The sequence below is a fragment of the Protopterus annectens genome, chromosome 6.part1 (genome assembly GCF_019279795.1).
Source record: "Protopterus annectens isolate FY-2018-M chromosome 6.part1, PAN1.0, whole genome shotgun sequence".
NCBI classification, from domain to species: domain Eukaryota; kingdom Metazoa; phylum Chordata; order Ceratodontiformes; family Protopteridae; genus Protopterus; species Protopterus annectens.
In genome coordinates, this window is record NC_056738.1 from 520,341,669 (window position 1) to 520,363,579 (window position 21,911).

A 21,911-nucleotide genomic window follows, 5' to 3' on the forward strand; every position below is an offset into this window, starting at 1 on the left:
GGGTGGTTATTTATTTTAGGTTGCACACAAATTACTTATTCTGCTCTCTTCATGCTAAGATGGAAACTGGTGCTGTTCTTTTGGTGTTTTAACTCATTAACACCTTTGAGTTGTGAATTGTCACGTATAGCAGCGTTCAGACATCCTTAAAGCATTTTCTGAAAAATCAAGTTGAAAAGCATAAGCCAAACAAACATATTGTGTATTAAAAAGAACAAACAGCAATGTTATCGGTAAAAAGTCTTCTTTATAGTGATAATGGTCAGTGCTTTCACAGTCTTTGTCATGCACACAAACCAAGAATTATAGTTTTCTCTAAAGTTTCACAAAAATCTTTTCATATCTTGAAAACAATACAACCCAGCTGTACAATGTCAAGTACTTCTGTTCATCCAAACTTGACCATTCACATATCAAAAATTCCTTTATGAATAGATGTTCTCAGTGACATTTATATAGAAATGAAAAATTATGCTGATTTGTAATTTACTTAAAACTGAAACTCTCAAGAAGTACAATTATACAGCGCAAATATTAATGACAGTTTTCTTCATCATCTACGGCTTCACTTGCTGACATACAATAGCTTGTAAGTCACTCTGCTTTGGAAGTACTGATGTGCATGTGGGACTACTACATATCTTCACAATCACTAGCAATATCTTCAGTACAGTATACTGTACGTGGACACTGACCATTTGTTCTTCTGTTTTCTACCATGTCCCCTCAAAAACATGTAGCACTCTCAGTTATGGAAAAATGAATGTAAACAGGAAGATATTACAGTGATTAGTATTTCCACTGCAGTGTATCCTAGGTTGTGCCTTGTCTTTTCTTAAGCTGCTTTTTATTAAATCTCAAGATACCATAAGGTGCTAGTGGTGTTAAATGCAATTATGCAAAAAAATGGTTATTTAGCAATGACTATGTTGATGAAGATTCTTCAGTATTTGTGGATGCTTCCAGAGAAAAGAACTATAGGCTAGATGAGGGATGGCCTATATATACACTGGCAGTGTTTGACATGGGCCTAGGATACCTCAAACTGCAAAAATATATATAGTGAGCTGGTTCTATCTCCAGTTGAGCACTAGTATCTATTATGCAAAATATTCTACTGAAGTAAATAGCTTGCTAAGCTGCTTTCTACTAGTTGCAGTAGACCTATTAAATTGAGACTTTAGCATACAATATCAATATGTTTTATTTTATTTTATTCAAACTACTTTTTATTTTACTTCCCCAGGAGTCCGAGCACGTTTCTGCTCATCTGCATGAGTGGATTGACCTTATCTTTGGCTACAAACAGAGAGGACCAGCGGCAGTGGAGGCACTTAATGTTTTTTACTATGCAACTTATGAAGGTAATTTGCATAAATCATGCAGCCTTCTTGAACCAGTTTATACAGAAGGGTTGATGGAATATCCTACAAAAGAAACCCTGTTGCAAAAGGGTTAATAGGTTAATGTCACCAATTTATTAAAAGATGTAATGTTAGTAACCTTATTTATTTCATAACTAGCTAACTGGACTAATCCTATTGGCTTTTTCTCAGCTGTGATCTAAAATTACACCAAAATAAGAGTTATTTTTATAATGCATACATTTTGTAACATTCCTCAGAGACATGTGTTTTAATTACACCTTTGTATACTGTGTACTCACTTGTTTATCAAAATTGTGTACACTTACGTGTTTTGTATTTTTGTCTGTTTTTCTTCATATTTTTGCATATGGCTTAGGTCATAACTGGAAGGGATAATTCAGCCCACTTACCAAGTTAACAGAGTAAATAGTGTATAGCTATTAATATATGATTATATTAAAGTACAAGCCACATTTGTATGTGTGCTTATATAGATACTTACATATACTCACGTATATTTACATGTGTGTGTGTATATATACGTAGATATATGTATATGTACACACACAGAAATATTTAGAATTTAGAAGAATGATTGCATTGAAAATCACTCTTCCACATATGTAGCAATGTTTATATGTATATGATTACTGCGGTGCATACCCAAGGGCAAACTTTTATTGTATTGCAGTATAACATTGCAAATTTCAATCTGCCAATATTCAGGATGTCAAGACTGAAAGCAAGTTTTATTCTTAAGTTTGACTTTTATTTCTCCAGTGGATGTTTTCATTGTTTTCTGTTTTTTTGGAAGAGATCCAACACATTGTGCCAGCTTTTGAAAAAGTTTGTTGATTACATTTTGTTGTAGGCTTTTTTTTTTTTTTTTATTAAATCACAGTTCAACCAATAATATAGATGTACATACCTTAATAGAAAACAAAACAAGCCCAAGTGACTTTTCATTATTTTCATGCAGTATATGTAAATTATTTCCTTTTAACAATTATTCACTCCAACATTACATACGTTGCTCACTTTCTTCCTTCCCTTAAACTTCACTCCACCTGAGCTTTACCTTCATGTATTGTTCACACAAATTCCATTTATTTCTAGGTAATTTGGTCCTTTTTTCTAAAGATCCCACCTTCAATTCTTTTATTTCCTTTACAGTATTCATTGCATCAGATAGATAGATTTTGGTTTCCATTTTCTAGTAATTTGTTGGGTGACCAATAGCATAAAACTTATTAAGGCATTACATATGTTTAAGCAAGTCATATCCTGTTCATAGGTTCATAGGTTCATAGGTTCATACTAGGCTATCTGCCCAAGGGCATTTATAAGCCTAGCCCATAGTTATGTGGCTTTCGCCACCCCTTTAGTTTGAATAAAAACTATGCCTATCATTTTTCTGTGCCTCTGTCAAGCAGTGACACTGAAGTAATCCCTGGGGTATATCTGCGATCTCCCATCCATTGGTCAAGATTCCTCTTGAACAAGGCCAGCGAGGTGCTCTGCCTCACATGTACCGGGATTTTGTTCCACAGCATAGAGAGTCTCTGGGTGATGAATCTGTCCCTCCAGCACGTTCTATTTATAACTGTGTCAAGGTTTAAGTCTCCCGCCCTTGTGGTTCTGAGGGATCTAGATTTTTTGAGGTGAAGCATATTCATCAAATCTGGGTTTGACATGGCCTTATATGTCAGGCACAGGTCACCTCTGAGCAAGCGGTATGAGACTGAATAAAGCTGGAGTTCTTTCAGTCGGGCAGCATAAGACATATTTTTGAGACCCTTTATCCTTTTGGTGAGGAACTTTTGGGGCCTTTCAAGCTGCATCAGGTGTCTGGTCAGATACATTCCGAATGGGGCATTGTACTCAATCATAGGTCTAATGAGTGATGAGTACAGGGGGACGATGACCTCCCTTGATCTAGATGTGAATCCCTTCATGATCAGGTGGGCGATATAGAAGATTTTCCTAACTACTTTAGCAACATGAGTGTCAAACGAAGACTACTGTCAACTTGGGTCCCCAGATCCCTGATGACTTTTTCTGTGCTCAGTGGATTGTCACCTATATGGTAGCTAGGGGTAACCTTGTTTTTCCCGAAGGGTATGACTATGCATTTTTGGCGTTTAACTTCAGGCCATGGCTCTGGCACCAGTTATCCGCTTCTGTGAGGCCCTTCTGGAGGATATCTGTGTCAGATGTGTTTTCGACTATGGCCCAGTTTGCAGTCATCTGCAAACTTTGTCAGCCATAACCCTCCTGTGTTTGCTTGTACTTCAGAAAAGTAGATGCCGAACAAGAGTGGACCCAGGACTGAGCCCTGTGGGACACCACTTGTGACAGGCTTTGAGTCTGACATGGCTCCAGCAACTCTGACCCTGTGGGTTCTGTCGCTTAGCCAGTTTGCAACCCATCTTGTGATGTATGGGTTTACATTCAAGCTGATGAGTTTTTCGATGATACCTGAGTGGGGTATTGTGTCAAGGCCTTTGCCAGGTCGAGGTAGGCTGTATGGACTGCCTTTCCTCATCAATGGCCTTGGTGACTGTCTCGAAAAAGTCAACCAAGTTTAAGAGGCAGGATCTGCCTTTGACAAAGCCAAACTGGGTTGGATCCAAAGTCTGCAAGTTCCCTATGTCTTTATTTATGAGTTCCATTATGATCCTCTCCATGGCTTTGCAGATAAGGCTTGTCAAGCTAATGGGGCGGTAATTTCCAGGGTCTGTGGAGGCACCGCCTTATGAAGTGGGACCACAGTCGCCGGCGCCACTCCTTGGGTACGTATCCTGAGGTGAGGCTAAGATTAAACAGCTGTCCTAACTGTGGGTTTAATTCCTCGTTGAGTTCATGAAGCACACAGCCGGGGACACCATCCGTCCCATGGATGCTGTGTTTTTGCCTTAGTGAGGGCAGTTCTCACCTGGGCGTTGGAGATGTTTGGGGGCTACAATCCTCTGGAATAGATATCTCTCCTTTTGGGGAGGGGGAGAAGTTTGCACTGAACCTGTCAGCCAGTATGTTAGCAATGTGTGTAGGTTCAGTAATTTTCACATCATTTTGAACTAATTCTGAGCATATCTGGGAGTTTCCTCCTAGGTTTCTAACATAGCTAAAGAAGGCCTTATGATTGTCTTTAGAGTCCTTGGCGATTTTTCTCTCAAAATTTGCCTTGGATGATTTTATGAGAGCTCTTAGTTTTTACTTATAATGATCAAAGGTGTCTTACCTTTCAAGGATTTTGCTCTATCTTGTAGTAGCTTCCTCCTTTTGTTGTAGAGCTTGTTTATGGCTGGGGTCCACCAGACTGGACGCTTGCCTTTGGTACAGAGAGTCTTAGTTTTGTTTGGGATTGCCTGATCCATGCAGTCCTGTAGGTGCTGGTAGAAGGCATTTGTAAGTGATTCAGCGGTTTGAGTAATGTTTACCACTGGCTCAGGGGCCTTAAAGGAGACCACACTAGTTTTTAGAAGTGTGAAATCGGCTTTTGAGAAGTTTTTCACTGTGGTCTTTTTGTTTCAGGTGGGGGGGATGAGGACCTCCAGCGAGATTAGTTTATGATCTGATCTCACCAGTGAGGGTATACTTCCGGTGTTGAACATTTTGATCCCATGTTCGTGATGATGAGATCAAGTATGTTTTCACCTCTTGTGGGGATGGTGACTAGTTGTTCCATGGCATTTGAGTTTATGAACTCCAGGAATCTTTGGGTTAGAGTGTTCGGGCTTGAGTAGTGTTCCCAGTCTATATTAGGGTAGTTGAAGTCACCTAGTATGATGGTGTTTGGAGATACATTTATCCCTCCAATGTTTTCAGGAAGGCCATGTGAGGTTCCTGAGTTTGAGAGGGTGGCCTGTAACATGCTACAAATTGCAGAGCAGTCTTGCCTATGGTTAATTGCACCTGGATGGTCTCCGATGCATCGTGCGTTGCCACCAACCTTGAGGTGTGGGTGTCCTTTATGAATATGGACACCCCTCCTTTCTTGGTGTTGTCCGGATTTTGGGGCCGGAACGATGATATGAGGTGAAACCTGTTAGTGCTGGGGTGCTCTCAGGAGCCTTGAACCAGGTTTCTGTCACAGCACAGACATCGATGTTCTCCATATTGAGAAGGGCCTCGAGTGCGTGCATCTTGAGATTGAGACTTCTGGCATTGAGCAGCATTACCCTTAGTTTTTTCCTTTTGGTGTTCTAGGGTGGTAGGTTTAGAATTTGAGCCTTGCCTAAAAAGGCACTATGGGGTGGCAAGAGCCTTTGCCAATATCCGAAGCCCAGGGTGACAGGTGCAAGCCGTCCCTTGCGAAGCAGCGTGGCTTGTCCAGCATGTCATCCCAGGCAGACAGACATTGGATCCCCTTTGAATGACACCAGAATTTAAGCCAATTATTAAAGCTGATCATCTTATCACTGTATTGTGGCATCATTCTAGGTGAAGGTAGGATACTGCTCAAGGTCAGGGTCATACCTGCCTGGGCTACATAATCAGAGAGCTCCTCGACGTCCCTTTTCATGTAGTCCAAGGAGGTACGCCTCAGGTCGCTGGCACCAGCGGGGACAATGACTGAGTGGAACTTGTACCTGCTGTTGAGAGACCTGAGTGCTTGCGTTATGTGGCGGATTCTAGCGCCCGACAGGCAGCTTACTGTGACCTTCTCCTTACTCAGTCTGGTGAGCGGGACGTCAGTGTGTCTGACTATGGAATCACCAATGACAAGTGTGTCTGGCATTTTGTTTGGCCTTAAGGGCTGTGACTGTTTGACACTCTGACTGTGTGGTCTATGTGTTGCATGTGTTGGGTCGTGAGGTGGTAGTTGTTTGGGTGTCTGCTTTGGTGGCCTCTGCTGTTTTGGTAAATTTTTGACCAGAGCCTCCGAGTATGTCTTTGTGTGAGTATGTGTATGATTTGAAGTTGTGATGGTACCATGTGTGACTGGGTATGTATTGTGTGTGGTTGCCTTCTCCTCCTGTCTGGTCTTGCCAGTCCTATGTTGAGAGAGCTCAGCCTCCAGTTTGGCCGTATAGTTGCATCTCTCGCATGTATTTGTGTTTTGTGGGAGAAGGAGAGGATTGTTCAGTGTACATGAGGCAATTGTAACATTGCCTCAATATTCCCAGGTTCACCAGTTGAGCTGGAGAGGACACTAGCAACTGATCCCTCGACATACTAGAAGTAGTAGATAAAGAACTTTCAAAGGACTCCGGGGAAGTGGGTTTTGGGCTGGTGGGGTACTATCTATAATAAGAGTGCTTTATCAAGGTGCAAGTACTGTAGGAGTAAGTGCTAGGCTTTACAGATAGAGAATAGTCTACTTGGGAATCAAGTAGAGATGAACTTTTCAGTTATAGGATATGCTGGTTAGATCAGCAGTACAGTTTAGCGTGTTTTATAGCAGGGGCTGAAGGGAGCTAGGAATTGGCCCAAACGACCAATGGACTACTAGTTTCTGGCTGAAACTTCACCAAATCGGACAAAAAGGCAGCTCAGTGCTTCCCACTCCCACTGGTAAGCAAAGAAACTTCCCTCCTTCCTAATAAGGCAATGGATCAGTAACAGGAACTAAAAACAAAGCCCAGGGATCAGCAACTCTGAAACTGGACTACTCTAGTTCAGTAAAGTGGGAAAACAAGTGATTTTTTGTTTTATTACAGAGATAAGGAAAAAACACAGTAAATGCTATAAATGCTGTAAATCGGCTAGCACTTTAGTCTGTAGCCTACAGAAACAATTTGCAACAATTAGTAACTTAAAGTGCAATAAACAGTGTAAAATGCAGAAATCACTTAAAGTAGCAGTAAAACAGGCGAAATGCAGTCGCTAGCTTAATAACAGTGGGAAAGCCACAAAAATACTTATATCTGGTAGAAAGTCACTCTTTTAGCTCTCTGCTGCTTGGATCACTCTGCAGGCCACCACGAGGATCTGTGCAGAGTTGGTACAAGCTGGAAAACACGTGTTTAGCGTGTTTTATAGCAGGGGGCTGAAAGGAGCTAGGAATTGGCCCAAAACGACCAATAGACTACTAGTTTCTGGCTGAAACTTCACCAATTCGGACAAAAAGGCTGCTCAGTGCTTCCCACTCCCACTGGTAAGCAAAGAAACTTCCCTCCTTCCTAATAAGGCAATGGATCAGTAACAGGAACTAAAAACAAAGCCCAGGGATCAGCAACTCTGAAACTGGACTACTCTAGTTCAGTAAGGTGGGAAAACAAGAGATTTTTTTTTTTTTTTTACAGAGACAAGGAAAAAAAAACAGACAGTAAATGCTATAAATGCTTTTAAGTGGCTAGCACACTTGAGTGCGTTAGCCTACAGGTAAAATTAAGCAACAAATAACTTTTTAAGAGTGCAAAACAGTGTCCCCCACTCAAAAGAATCTGTTTATTCGTTACGACCATTTGCTCCTCCAACATTCCAGACATTGTTCTGTGGGGAATTTTTAAAACCTGCCAACTTGTTTCACTTCCAAAAAGCATGTTTCCAATTACCTCTCTTTTTCCCATCACATGTCCAGTGTTTGCTACCTACCAGAGAAAAAAATCTCTGAAGTCTGCTTGGAGTATTCAAATGCCTAAGCAAATGCTTCCAAGCAAAAATCTTAAACCTTCTGGACTTTGTTGCATACTTGGGAGCCATACAAATGTCCTCCCGTTGTGTCTTTCCGGTCTTTCTTCCCAATCTTTTCTAATTCTCTGATTGATTCTTACAGTTGTCATGTTACGTTTATATGCCCTACTAATTATCCATTTTTCTAATACCAGCTTGTTTTTTAGACTCGTCTAAAATCTCTACTAGAGCTGGTCCTTCACTTAGCACTCCCCTCTATGTCTTTACTCTGATATCAGTCACTGGTAGGGAAGGCAGTCTCCAAAGTGCAGCCCAAACTTCTGCTTGGCCTAATCCCACTTTTTCACATTTCCATCTCAGGTTATTGCTTCCAGTACCTTGGTTTCTTTGCCAGTTTTCTCCTGTAAATTCCATCCCCCTCTTGCCTGTTTTCTTTATCACTATCTGCTGTCATCCTTGCTGGCAAAATCTCCTTTCTCCATTCCCTTGTTGACTTGGTTCTCTGAATATTTTCTTCTACTTTATGAATATAATATTCTGTATAGTGGGTATTATTCTCCTTAGGGACCTGCATTCGTATACTACTCTCTCATTATTTATCAAACTTCCCCCATTTCATCATTTTCCCTTTCTACTTTGATTTATAATATTATGCTTGTGTTATATGTATGTGCTATGTGTAGCTCTAAATTACCTCTTCAAACCTAGTGATACTAAATCACCATATTGTATGTGGAGAATCAAATTATTCCACTTAACTTCTGCCCTCTTACTGTCCCAAATAAATTCCTTCAACTCTTTTTTTTTTTTTCCACAGCTTTTCCACTGGTTGATAAAAATATGTTTGACCTGTGTGTGTGTGTATGTATGTATGTATATATGTATAATCCTAAAGCGACTGCTATATCAGCAATAAAGAGCTTCCAGTTTCTCATTTTTTTGTATTATCTTTTGTTTAGTATCTCCCCACATATCCTTCGCTGGCATAACTTAATCCGTTTAATTCATACACCTAAATACTTCATCTTATGACACCACAAATATGGGTATTGCTGAACCATTTCATGTGTAGGTACATAATTTACATTACTACTGTATGCTTTGTTTTGCCTGCAGCAGTTTTCTATTCTGAGAATACATAAAACTCTCAAAATGTTCCACCACACCAAAATGTAATTTCTGGATTTATCATATCATTGTATATGTGAATCTCTTTTTTTTTTTTTTTTTTAAACTAATGTCTCTAAATAAACTTTTGCTTTACTTCATTCCAGACCCAGATGTGGAAGTGGATGAGACAAAGAGAAAGGAACGTGAAGGTGTCTTAAATCATTTTGGACAGATACCCTGCCAGTTACTGAAGGTATGTGTAACACATCTGAGAAATGAGTATTTATTTTGAGGAAGTAGTTTAATAGTTTTATGCATCTTTTAAGTCTTGAATGTATTTATAAACAATTTTATGGACATACCATTATATTTTTGCATGTTTGTTTTACTGTCTCCATTTGCCATCTGTATAAGACATCACCACCACATTGGTTTCCCTACACTTGAACAAGTTAAAATTGGAAGACATTGCATCTCATGGAGTAAATTTCCATGAGCTGCAGTTTATTGATTGTTGGCACAGTTTTTTAGTATGCAGATAGTGATTCACTGTTTGTGGGCTTTTCAGTTTTCTCTGCAGTTATAACATTGGACAAACTTTGCTTTGACTGTTCATAGTAGACCCCATCACACTGTAAGTTAATCTAGCACTCTCACTGTTTGTTGTAACGTATTAGTCCAGTAACATGTCACAGTTACTATATTAGTAATACCATTAGTCAAGGTTCTCTATGGCTTCATATTATTTTATGTGCTGCCAATGAAGTCCAGAATGAAGTTAAGGAGAGTTTAACTAGTGATGCTTCAGTCTTCATTTTGATAGCTTGAAGCTGATGTGGAGAAAATATGTATATCGTTACAATTTCATGTTACAACTTAGATGTCTATGTTGCATGAAAGTCTGGACTGTGTTTTAACATCCGTTTTATCTGTCTTCTTTATGATTTCTTGCTTAAGAAATTTTCTTGTAAGTACAGATTATCTTTGACCACTAGAACTTTTTCTTCAGGAAAGATTGTGCAGTTCTGTGCACTGCATTGCTTTCCCTAGTGCCCACTGTTTACAGCGCATGACAGTTTACACTTATCATAGTTGTTCTCTTCCCCATGGTGAACAGCAGCTTGTGTGTCCGACTTGTAATCCTTCATCTACAAGGCACCGTTTATCGCTTTGCTGCTACAGTAACTTACTGAAGGGTCTGACTTTAAGGACATCTGCAATTAGTAACCGCTAGGATTTCTTCTTCTGAGAATCCTTATCTTAGCCAAAAAAAATTTTCACTCTTGTGCTTGATGTTTAACAGTATCATGTACCCAGCTAGGAGGACATAGAAATGTCCCCTAAGTTGATGCTGAAAGTACCAAGCTCCTCTAAGCATTCTTGTATTTACCAGCTCACTAACTGGGACCAGCATTGGTGCTATTACTTTGGCCAAAATCAGAACATGGAGAGCAACTACAGTTGACGCCCACTTGGAAAAGTCTGAAGCCTAACTGACCACTCGTAGGCTGGCAGCAGTGGAGGTTCCCTGGTGTGGACTCTGAAGGACTCGGATCACAGGAGGAAGTTTAAGAAATCAGGAGACCATGTAAGTGTCTTCATTCAAAGTCTAATGAAGAATCTGTCTCAGCCCCCTTGTGCACTCTAGGCTGACTCTTGTATAGTTTAGTGATTATAATTGGTGACAGAGCTCATTCAGATAATTGGCAGATGATGCAGAGGGCATTTTCAGGATAGAGAGGAACTTGCTAAGCTCTCATTCCTGGGAATGAGTACTGCTTAATGTCCTTCTCCTCCTCCCCATTTTTATTGGTCTACAGGATTAATACAGTGGCTGAACTTCCTGCATCTAGATGACTCATTCATTCCACTACAGGGGTTAGAGCCCTTTAGCTTGGGCACTCCCTGATGTTGTGGAGCAGACCAGTCTTCAAATCCAGTGGGCTGTCCTACCCTCACCTCCTTGGCAGCTTCCAAGATCAAAGTTGCTGCCCTTGGAAGGTGCAGGCAGGCTTTCAAACATGTGCAACATCCGGACAGAGGAACACATGGTTTACAGGAAGGGCATGCAGGGCTCTACATTCTGTCTGTGATACAGTTGCATTCTTGTATATGCTGCCAATGCATTAAGCCAAGCCACCTTCCTCTCACCTAGGATGGGTGAACCTCCATCGGCCGCTCATCCTTGTCCTCCCCCTGCACAGTCCCTTTAGCATCTGTGCTGCTAGTCAAATATGGGTCATCTGGAGAGCAGTCAAGACTTTGTCCCTCTTCCTCATGTTTGTACATCAGAATTAAAATGATGACCAGCTTGCTTTCAGATTCAGCCTGAGTCGCACAGTAGGGGTTTATTGGTTGAACTGGGGCTTATTGACTCTACTTCCCCTGTTTCCCTCCAGGCCAGTCAAAGTTTACTGTTGAAGATTGAGAGGACTCCTGCAGTTCTCAAATCAAGTGAGTTTTCCCTCTCTGCCTGTCTCCCAGCTTTTGGTGACATCAGATGTCAAAGTATCGTACAACATCATTTGTCGCAGGCATACACCCTTAAAGAAAACAACTTATTGCCCATGATAACTGATGGTTTCCGCTCAAGTATTTCTTACTAGTCTACCACCCCAGGAATGGATTTGCTTGATTGCTTATGGTTAGTTTCCCAATACTAGCTTGCTTTTTGCTCTTCATCCATCTAACTGGGTGCATACAGATTTTTGTCCACTGGAGCTAGAAGTAGAAAAGTATGTTCTCCCATTCAGTTACTCAGGAAGGGTAATTCTGAGGGTTGCTAAGTCTTTATCTCAAAAACAGGGAGGAATAACAAGATCTCTGTCCCTTATATCTTCCCAGTTTAACTCCTGTTTTGTGGAAACTCCACGCTAGTGAGGTTCTTCACAGATTAGTTTGTTTTCTGTATCACATAAGAAAATATTTAAGCTTGTTCATTGCGTTCCCCAATAAAAGACTTAATCAGTACCTGGGAAATAAGAATGCAGACCCATTTGTTGTACCTCCCTGGAAACATTTATACCACTTTTCTCCTTCTCTTAAGAAGATGGGTGTTCTCTAGAACCCCACTGGTGTAGAGTCATAACCTCCTCACTGTGCGTTCTAAGGAACAGTCCTGCAAAGTATCTTAGATCTAGTATAGGTCACAGAGACTACACCTTATGGCTGCCTTGTTGCTAGAGAAGGATTCCAGGTGGTAACACCTTTTAGCTTGTCTTGTTTGTTTCCTTTGTAGATTCATAGATTTATAGGTATTACAAGGCCACGGAGTCTCATGACCGTTTACACTTTGCCAGTATTCTTCCTTATTCCCGACTTCCTTTCTCCAGGAGTTCTATACCAGTGAATCCCTTAGTAAATCTGTGGATAATCACATCCAATCATTTAGTTTTTTTTAAATTAAGGTAGCTGCATTGCTTTAACATGTGGGAGAAATTTATTCTAGAGGTGTGGAAGGTACCAGGATATAAACCTGTCTCTCCACCATTTTTTAATTATCCATTGCTGAAGATCTGATTTGAGTACTGGGGGAAATGTTGGACTTGTTAGAGAAACAGGGGGTCCAGGACATTCAGGTCTCCAATGCAGAGGTAAGCAAGATTGAGATCTCACTTCAAAAGTCTGTAAGACACTAAAATGGATAGATCTTCCATCTCGTTTTTATAGCTCAGAGAGTTTAGGCCCGTGATGTTTTTGGTTAGGTACCTCTGGGATCTTTCTGTGTGGTGTGTTTAGTGAGATGCATTCTAAAGGGGTCATTGTACTTCATGACTGGCCTGATGAACACAGAATATAAGGAAGTGTTTACCTCTTTTGGCAATTAGCTGGGCTAAAATAAGTCTTTTCTGACAACATTTGTCACATGATGGTCAAAAGAGAGGGAGCTGTCAGCCCAAGTGCCTAGGTCCCCGACTACATTTTTGTTTTGAAGTGGTATGTTGTCTCTGCAGTATGATGAGGGGAGGGATTATATGCCAAAAGGGATTAATTTTCTTTCTTAGCTCTTTTGTTTTCAGTCTTCCTTGTGGATGGGGCCCTAGAGTGACTTTCACATTTCCCGTATTCTGTGCCATGTCTTTTGTTCTGACCTGTACCACAGCTTCTTAAGTGACTTAATTGTAGCTTGATGCAGTTGTGTGAATTTCAGCAAGCACAAGTCTGTCAGGTGTATGTCTGCACTAGGTGACATGGCTCAGACTCTGTCCTTTTAAGGATGAACTAAGACATGCCATTCTGAATGACCCCATCTTGGATAATGTTTTGTTTCATCAGATTTTATATTGAAGATTTGCAGAAGTGGAAATGTGCATTGGCTGTAGGGAGAGGATCTTTGACACCCATGGATACCTTTGTTTTTTGTGTTGTCCAGTGCATTCCTAGGAGTAAGCCCTCTCACAGGGTGAGTAAAGTGGATAAACATGTATCTTGCCTCCCCTCCATCAGTCAGCTATCCAAGAGTTCTTCTCCTCAGGAATCCTGACTTGGCCTGTATATTAATTATTTGTTTATTTATTTAACATTTGTTTACCAGGTGTGTCCGACTGAGCCAAAAAGGCCCGTTTTCAGTGGAGCCCCAAGGAGAAAAGCTCTAATTGTACATTTGCAGAATCAAATAAGTATAGAACAAAATTATAAAGCAATAGACCAAGATTATAAAACCAAAGGTTACACTGTACATATTGAGTTAGACAGAAGTAAGTAACAATAGAAATTAAATTTAAATGATGCAGTAACAGTGGTACATATAATAAAGTAGGATTGTGAGTCCTCAAATTACAGCATAGTAACAGATATTCTTTGACAGCATTACTTTCAGAATAAGATGTTGTATATTATATACAGGAGTCTATTTCTCTGAGACTGCCCAACCTCAGAGAACCTTAACCAGAGGTCAGTGATTTCTGGATGAGCCACTGCTCAAAACTCTTAGGCTCCATCCTGTTAAGGACTTCCATAAGAGACTTGGTCAAGCTTTGCAGACCTCCTGGAACAGTTCAATGCCTACTGCATTCCTGTCAAAGGAAGCCTTTAGTACATACCCGTCAAAGGAAGCTTTTAGTATGTACCCGTCAAAGGAAGCCCTTAGTACATATACCCGTCAAAGGAAGCCTTTAGAAAGAAGCAACTAGTGTTTTTTTCATGCTCTTCATTCCATATTTAATGGGATGCTTCTGTCTGTTCTGTAACCTCAGCATTTTCAGTGAGCACATCTGACATGTCACGTTTTAAGTGGTGAATGATTATAGACTTTTCTGTCTTCTTTTGCATGGTATTTGAATAGCCATTGTCTTACACACATTCACATGCCTAGGTATCTTATAAAAAGTCCTGTCACTGCTACCAGATTACTTTATCACTGTGCTTTAGAGTTAACTGAAGTAAATTCTGGAACTTGCAGCAGTTATTCAGATGAACTTGCAAAGTATTTAGGGATTTACCTGGCTAAATCATTGTATTTCATTGCTAGGTGGTTGCATACTAAAATAGCCAAATTATAAATATAGCTCGCATCATTATGAACTTGTATTTTACCAGTATATGAAAGTTGGTTGAAATGTTCCTTTTAAAGTAATTAGTTTCTTTTTCTGAAGTATAATAGTTAAATTGTGTAAGTAAAAGAGCAAACAGTGTTGTCCTAGTAAGTTGTAACAACCTGAAATCTTAATGAGATTTATATGCAACCACCCACAATGGATTGAGAAGTAACTATGTTTATTGCTCTTTAATTTTTTTTTTTAGGTAGCAAGTGTCTGCTTAAAACCAGATATGTTTATGTTGTGTCTTTCGGTTTTTCCTGGTTAGGGGTCGCCACAGCGGAACTCCGGTCCGCTAATGATTGGCAGTAGATTTTTACATGTCGAGTTGCCAGCCCTGATGCACAACCTTCAATGAAGGTACACCCATTCACACATGTCTCCACACAGAAGATGCTCTAGCTGAGAATCGAACAGGACAACATCTTACTGTGAGGCAACAACGCTACTGCAGCACCACCACCGCAGATAAAACCAGATATGTTTATGTGGTTTATGAAACACTGGTTATGAAAACATTTTAATATCCTTAGCCATTTTTGCAGCAAAATGTATGAAAGAAAATAGAAAACTGGATACTATGCATCCTTGGCCATTCTACAGCAGGATGCATGCTGGAAATTTCAGTTAGTATCCACCTAGCCACATTTACCATATAGCACATGCTCCTCAATTAAGTGAAACATTTACCAAAAAGAAATGTCAAGAATGTCAATAATGTGCCACTGGCTGTTTTTTGAAAAAGAACTGAAAGAGAAAGACTTGAAATTAGTGGATACCTTACTTAGTGTAGGGCAGCTGCCGAGTTCATAACAAAGTTACTGTTACATATTCTTGACACATTTATACTTTTAGCAGACAGAAGAATGTAAAATAAACCTGTAACCTGGATTGGTGTATCTGTTGGAGAGAAGGCTGCTGAATGGGAAGTACCTTGAGCAGTTTACAAAAACAATGAGATGATCATCGTGTTCACATACCAGAACTGTAGCTACACATAAGATTAAAAAACAGTTGCGGTATACATCACTCCAGCAGAAGAACTGTAATAATCCTGCAACCACCTGGAAAGGCATTAATCTTGCTGGGTAAAAAAGAGCAGCAAAGCCTAAACAATTTTAGTCTGCATGCTGTCTAAACACAAGACTAGCCAAACAGTTACAATACATCTCTGCAGCACAGCAGTAATAATCCTGCAGTCATCTGGTAGGCACTCATCATACACTGCGTTAAGAGCGTGTTATTGTGCAAACACTGAGAAGCTCCATCCATTGTCAACTGTATACTGAGCTCATCTGTACCTAACAAGCCACCATTTGCTTTTAGAATAGCTGCTGTTAGCAGAGGTTAGGCACATATTCAACAGAGTCATGCATGATACTGCTTATGTTAACATATCACTGCATATGCACATACTTCTTTGCCTCTTGGCTCAAGAAGTCTGGACAAGCAAGGCCCAAATTGGGGGAATTTTTTTTAAAATACTTCTCTTATAAAATAGAATAACAGGGTTTGCATTAGCATGCATTTTCCAAAAGATATGACATATGAAACTTAAATGTCTGTCATTATTAAGCGACTTTAATCCTCAACCTCAGTTATTTGCCAAAAAACAGGAACAGACCAAATATACACAGCAGAAATTTGAACATTCTGCAAATTTCTGGACAGTTGTAGTTTGCATACATGAAAAAAATTTTCTTCTGTTTAACGGAACCATAACTAGTAGGTAAAAAGAATAGTATCAGCCCCTTTCCAAAGGGTTGGTGACCCTGCTCTAATTATGTAGTCCTCTTACCATCTGCCCATCCATCTACAACCCATTTTTCCTATTTTTGCACATGGGGTTCACGCCAATGGGTAGCTAGCCCTACCACAGTTCTACTTCCATACCATACACATGTGCACCCACTCGCACCTTCAGTCATTTCAGTGTGTCCAGTCTACCTATTGCATGTCTGGAATGTGAGCATTACAGGAAAATAATTGACCTTGGAAAGGAGGCTGACCTCCTGCAGTGTCAGATCTCACAAAACCTTTAGGCAGTATTTTATTTCTCTGTAATGGCCACTCTGTCAAGTATTAACAGCTTATCTAGTTAGCCATCTTACACTGAAGTACTAGCTGCATTCAAACTACTGCATAGAAGTTGTTGGCAATATCTTTCCAGCTTGCAGATGTGATGTCAACTATTGTAGAGCTTTCACCCCTCAAACCTCCTTTAGCCAGAAATGCACCTGACTGAGAACTTGGGACGAAATCCATTAAATGTCCTCAATCAGCATTACTGAAAAAGTTGTCAGATGGTATCTCCAGTATTGCTACCCTGTCTGTACTTGGAAAAATGGTAAAGTGTTAATACCTGAGACCATGATCTTATTTGCTGTGTAGTCTTCATTTTCTGTATAGCCATTCTTCTTTCTGTTACTGATCACCCTTATGTATACATGTTTAGCATATGCTGTCTATCCACAATTCAACATTATATGAGTCTTACACACTCAATGGTTCACTATAAGCAGAAGACGATTCTAAGCAATTAAAACTGGATATATCTTTGTCCAAATGAGGTTCTTACAGTTTAGATGAAAAAAGCTCGTTATACCATGTCTTTGGTCTATTTTAATTTTTTCCCCTTTTCCGTCATTTTTTTCATGACTTCGACAATTAGTTTGATGTCCTTCAAGGATGCATCTGCAGTCCTTATAAATGGGTTGTCCTGTCGTCAGGCAGCCCTTCGGTCGGCCGGATTCCAAAGTCTGGGTCTGGCCTCGGCTGATGTCGCACTTCACCCGACGTCATAGCTGCAGTTCTTCGGGTATAAAGGTATCAGCCGATGCCATTTTCCTCAGTCTTTCTTGCCGCGTGGCGCCCGAAGCAGAAGCTGTTCGCAAGTGCCGGTCGGTCAGAACCAGAGATTACTACTACCGAAGACTTCTAAAAAGCTAAGTACCCCGTTGGGGACTCTTTCTTGCCTCAGCCGATGTCAGAAAAAGTGAATAACTGTTTAACTTGTGGGAAACAAATACCTCATAAAGATTTCCACTCTTACTGCTTACCTTGTTTAGGCCCAGACCACGACGTAGCAGCTTGTCTAGCCTGTGCTTCTTTCAACTGACGGACGCTTAGACGTCAGTCGGAATTTGCTGAGGAGTTTTTCTGCTCCGCTTTTGCTTACATTATGCCGTCGGATACTCCGACTACGCAAATATCTAAAAAGCGCAAGGAAAAGGACCGACACTCGCGGTCCGTGGTTTCGGCCGAAACCGCGGTTAAGCCAACCGCGAGTGTCTCGGTTTCAGCTGAAACCGAGTCTACGGTTCTTCCTTCGGCCGAAAGCTTACCTCCTACCGAGGCCTCATCCAGCATGGTTGAATCTGCTACTGAAATCACACCCGCTCTTGCAGGTTCTCAGGATTTATCTGATACTATCCCTTTAGATATTTCTACCCCTGCACGTGGAGCTGCTAGGCCACCTGCATCCATGTCGATTAAGGCCTTTGCCAGGGCTAAAGCAGCAAAATCTACCAAAACTGTGCCTGCTAAGACCCCCTCTCACAGGCCTAGCTCTAGTTCACAAATGCTTAGTCTAGCAGAGGATCTCATTTCTTTGATCCGGGGATCCCAACCTCACCCAGACAGGGCCTCTCACCCACCTCCAGAGAAGAGGCCTAGAGTAGAGCCCCCTGAGCCAGTTTCTTCAGATGACTCCTCTGAGGAATCAGATAATTCAAACCCTCCAGAGGGCCCTTTTTCTCCTTATGAAGACTCTGATGCTGAAGAGTCCATTCCATCTGCCTCTCCGCCTGAGGAATTTTCTTTTGGGGAAACCTTGCATGCTATGAGGGAACAATTTCAATGGCAGGGCCAGGATTTTTCAGACTCTAGGAAAAGGCTTAGAACCTTTTTGCATTTGCCACAGCATAGGCCTTTAGCCATTCCTCCAGTACTTACTGTTGTGGATGATGCATTTAATGATGCTTGTACTGCTCCTGATTCTCTTCCTCCGGCCCCTGCTAAGCCCAATAGGTACTACAGGGTTCCGGACACACATTATCATTTGTATAAGGCTCCTTTTGCAGATCCCGAAACTATCTCCCAGGGACCAAAGGCTGTAGCAGCTACCTCTGCCAAAAACCCCTTCCCCTCTGAAAGGGAATCTAGGGCCTTAGAGAGATGGGGTAAAAAAGTTTACACTTCTGCTACTCTTTCAGCTAGGGCCTTGAACTGTCAATTCCACATGATTCAGTTATCAGGAATTTATGTTAGACCAGTTAACTAAAAAACTGTCCTCGGATGAACCATTAGACAAAAAATCTGTTCAGGAAATGGTACATAACATTCAGCAGGTCAGTAATCATTCCTTAAAATGCGGCTATGATGCACTGGAGGCTTCCTTTAGATCAGCCATGACTGGTACAGTGATCAGAAGACATGCATGGTTAAAAGAGCAGTCCTTACCAGACCATGTTAAATCAAAGCTCCTTGATGCTCCCATGGATAAGCTCAATTTGTTTGGCTCCCCTGCACAGCAGGTGCTGAAGAAGGTGGAAGAGAAAGCAAAATCTGTCCAGACAGTCAAGGATTTCTTACAGGTCCAGCCTCCAAGGTTTAGCAGGAACTGGCCTTCCAAGAATTGGTCCTTTCCAGACACCTCCAGAGCTCAGAGAGGCAGGAATAGGCACTCAAGAGGCAGGGGTCAATCCAGAGGTGCCTACAGGGGACGCCAGTGGCAGGCTAACAACCAGCGAGGTACAGCCACAGATCCAGCCACCACCACTTCCACAGGACAATCACAGTGACTTGGCTCTGGCACCGCCTACCAGGGAACAACTAGAAGCACCCTTAGGCGGAAGCTAGCCTTATTTTCAGTAAACTGGCATTACATCACAGGAGACAAATGGATTTTACAGACAATAGACCAAGGTTACAGGTTTCACTTCCATACTCTACCAAGGAAGAGAGGAATGCCAAACCTACCTCCAAATCAGAAGACAGAAGCTCTAAAACAAATAACTCACTTACTAAGGATGAGAGCTGTAGAAAAGGTACCATCTATGGAACAAGGGCAAGGATTTTACTCCAGACTCTTCCTGGTACCAAGAAAAGAAAACCAATGGAGACCTATTCTCGACCTGTCCGCTTTAAACACATACCTCATTGTTCCAAAATTCAAAATGCTGACCCTACAGCAACTTCTTCCCATGCTGGGCAAGGAGTCTTGGCTGGTAACTCTAGATCTCAAGGAGGCATACCTGCATGTCCCCATACGACCAAATTGCAGAAGATACCTCAGATTTCTTGCAGGATCAGAGCATTATCAATTCTCAGCATTGCCCTTTGGCTTATCTACTGCCCAGAGTATTCACGAAATGCCTGGCATCAGTAATTGCTCATTGCAGGCTTCAGGGAATTCAAATCTACCCTTACCTGGACGACTGCCTGTTACAAGCGGACAACAAAAACAAATTAACAAAAGACTTGAAAAGGGTCATTCATCTACTGCAAGCCCTGGGATACACAGTCAATATAAAAAAGTCAAGGCTGATACCATCCCAAAGGATAACCTTCTTGGGTGCAGAGCTGGACACATCAAAACAAATGGCATTCCTAACAGTAGAAAAACAGGAGCAACTCCCTCTCTACTTCATGGCATTAACAAAGCAGAACCAGCTAACAGCAAGAAAAGTCCTGCAAGCCCTGGGTTACATGGCATCCTGCATAATATTGATTCCACATGCCAGACTACATATGAGAAAGTTACAGTGGTACCTAAGGAATTTATGGTCTCAGCACAAGCACAGCCTAGAAACCCAAATTCCAATAATTCCATGCCTGAAGCAAGAATTCCAATGGTGAGCTCAGGCCTGTCAATCAAACAAAGGACTGCCCTTCCACAGCACTCAACCAAGCCAGACCATCACAACGGACGCCTCAGACCTCGGTTGGGGCGACATGCTGGACAAGTGCATACAAGGCTTATGGACTCAAGACCAGCTGCACCTACACATAAATCAAAAGGAAATGCTGGCAGTAAAACTGGCAATCCAGACATTCAGACCATTTCTTCAACAGGGTCAACTGTTGATAAGGACGGACAACACCACAGTTATGTGGTACATCAACAAACAGGGAGGCACACATTCATACCCTCTATGCCGGATGGCAATGGACCTCTGGAATGTGGCCCTGAGCTTCAACATTCAGTTACAAGCAATTTTTGTGCCAGGAAAAGAAAATATACTAGCAGACATCCTAAGCAGAACTACCACGGATGCCCACGGATGGATGCTGCATCCGGACATCTTCAAAACCATTACAGGAAAATGGGGACTACCAGAAATAGACTTATTTGCATCCCCATACAATCACCAACTGAAAAAATTCTGCACGAGGACGTACCACCCACTTGCTTGGAAAGTGGACTCCCTATCTTTCAGTTGGAAAAACCTGACAGCATATGCATTCCCACATCTTCCTTTGATGCACAAGGTGCTATTGAAGATCAAAGAAGACCATCCAAGGATCATCCTGATAGCTCCAGACTGGCCAAGGCAACATTGGTACCCATTACTGAGGAGTATGTCTCGGGAACAAATATGGCCTCTTCCCCTAGTTCCCTTACTGTTAACACAGAACAACTTCAAAACCCTGCATCCAAACCTGAAAACACTGCAGCTGGCTGCCTGGAACATTGCATAAGACCAAATAACCCAAATTTATCTCAAAGGGTTAAAGACATTATCTTGGAGGCTCGCAGACCCTCAACAAGAAAAAATTATTCAGCAAAATGGAAAAGATATCTCATTTGGAGTACTACAAAAGGAGAAAATGTGTCACTGGTAAACATAGCTAGCATCCTGGAATACTTGGCAGAGCTCTTCCACAATGGCCTGTCCTATTCTTCCATTAAGATTCATGCATCAGCTATTTCAGCAGAATACAACTTGGATCCTCCAGTCTTCTCACATCCTCTGCTCAGGCAGTTTCTGAGAGGAATTAAAAATGTAAAACCACCTAGGAAGCCACCATTGCCAGCATGGGACTTGAACTTTGTGCTAGAAAAGTTGACACTCCCTCCTTTCGAGCCAGCAGCAACAGCAGAATTACAGTACTTATCATGGAAAACTGCTTTCCTGCTTGCAATCACTTCAGCAAGAAGGGTTTCTGAACTACAGGCATTAATGGCAGTACAGCCCTTCCTGATCTTCCATCAAGATAGAGTGTCCATGAGAACTAATCCTGCTTTTATGCCAAAGGTGGTCTCCAGAGTATCTTTAAACCAGGCTATCCACCTGCCTACATTCTTCCCCAACCC

At 41.4% G+C, this 21,911-nt stretch overlaps 1 protein-coding gene across 1 annotated transcript in view; it reads left to right on the plus strand.

Annotated features, from left to right (window-relative positions):
- Window positions 1–21,911, plus strand: part of NBEAL1 (neurobeachin like 1) — a 2,263,075-nt gene that overhangs the window by 1,755,477 nt on the left and 485,687 nt on the right. The window contains exons 47-48 of the mRNA XM_044075407.1: window positions 1,247–1,364; window positions 9,221–9,309. Coding sequence (XP_043931342.1) covers window positions 1,247–1,364; window positions 9,221–9,309 — 207 coding nt within the window. The remainder of the gene's footprint in view (window positions 1–1,246; window positions 1,365–9,220; window positions 9,310–21,911) is intronic.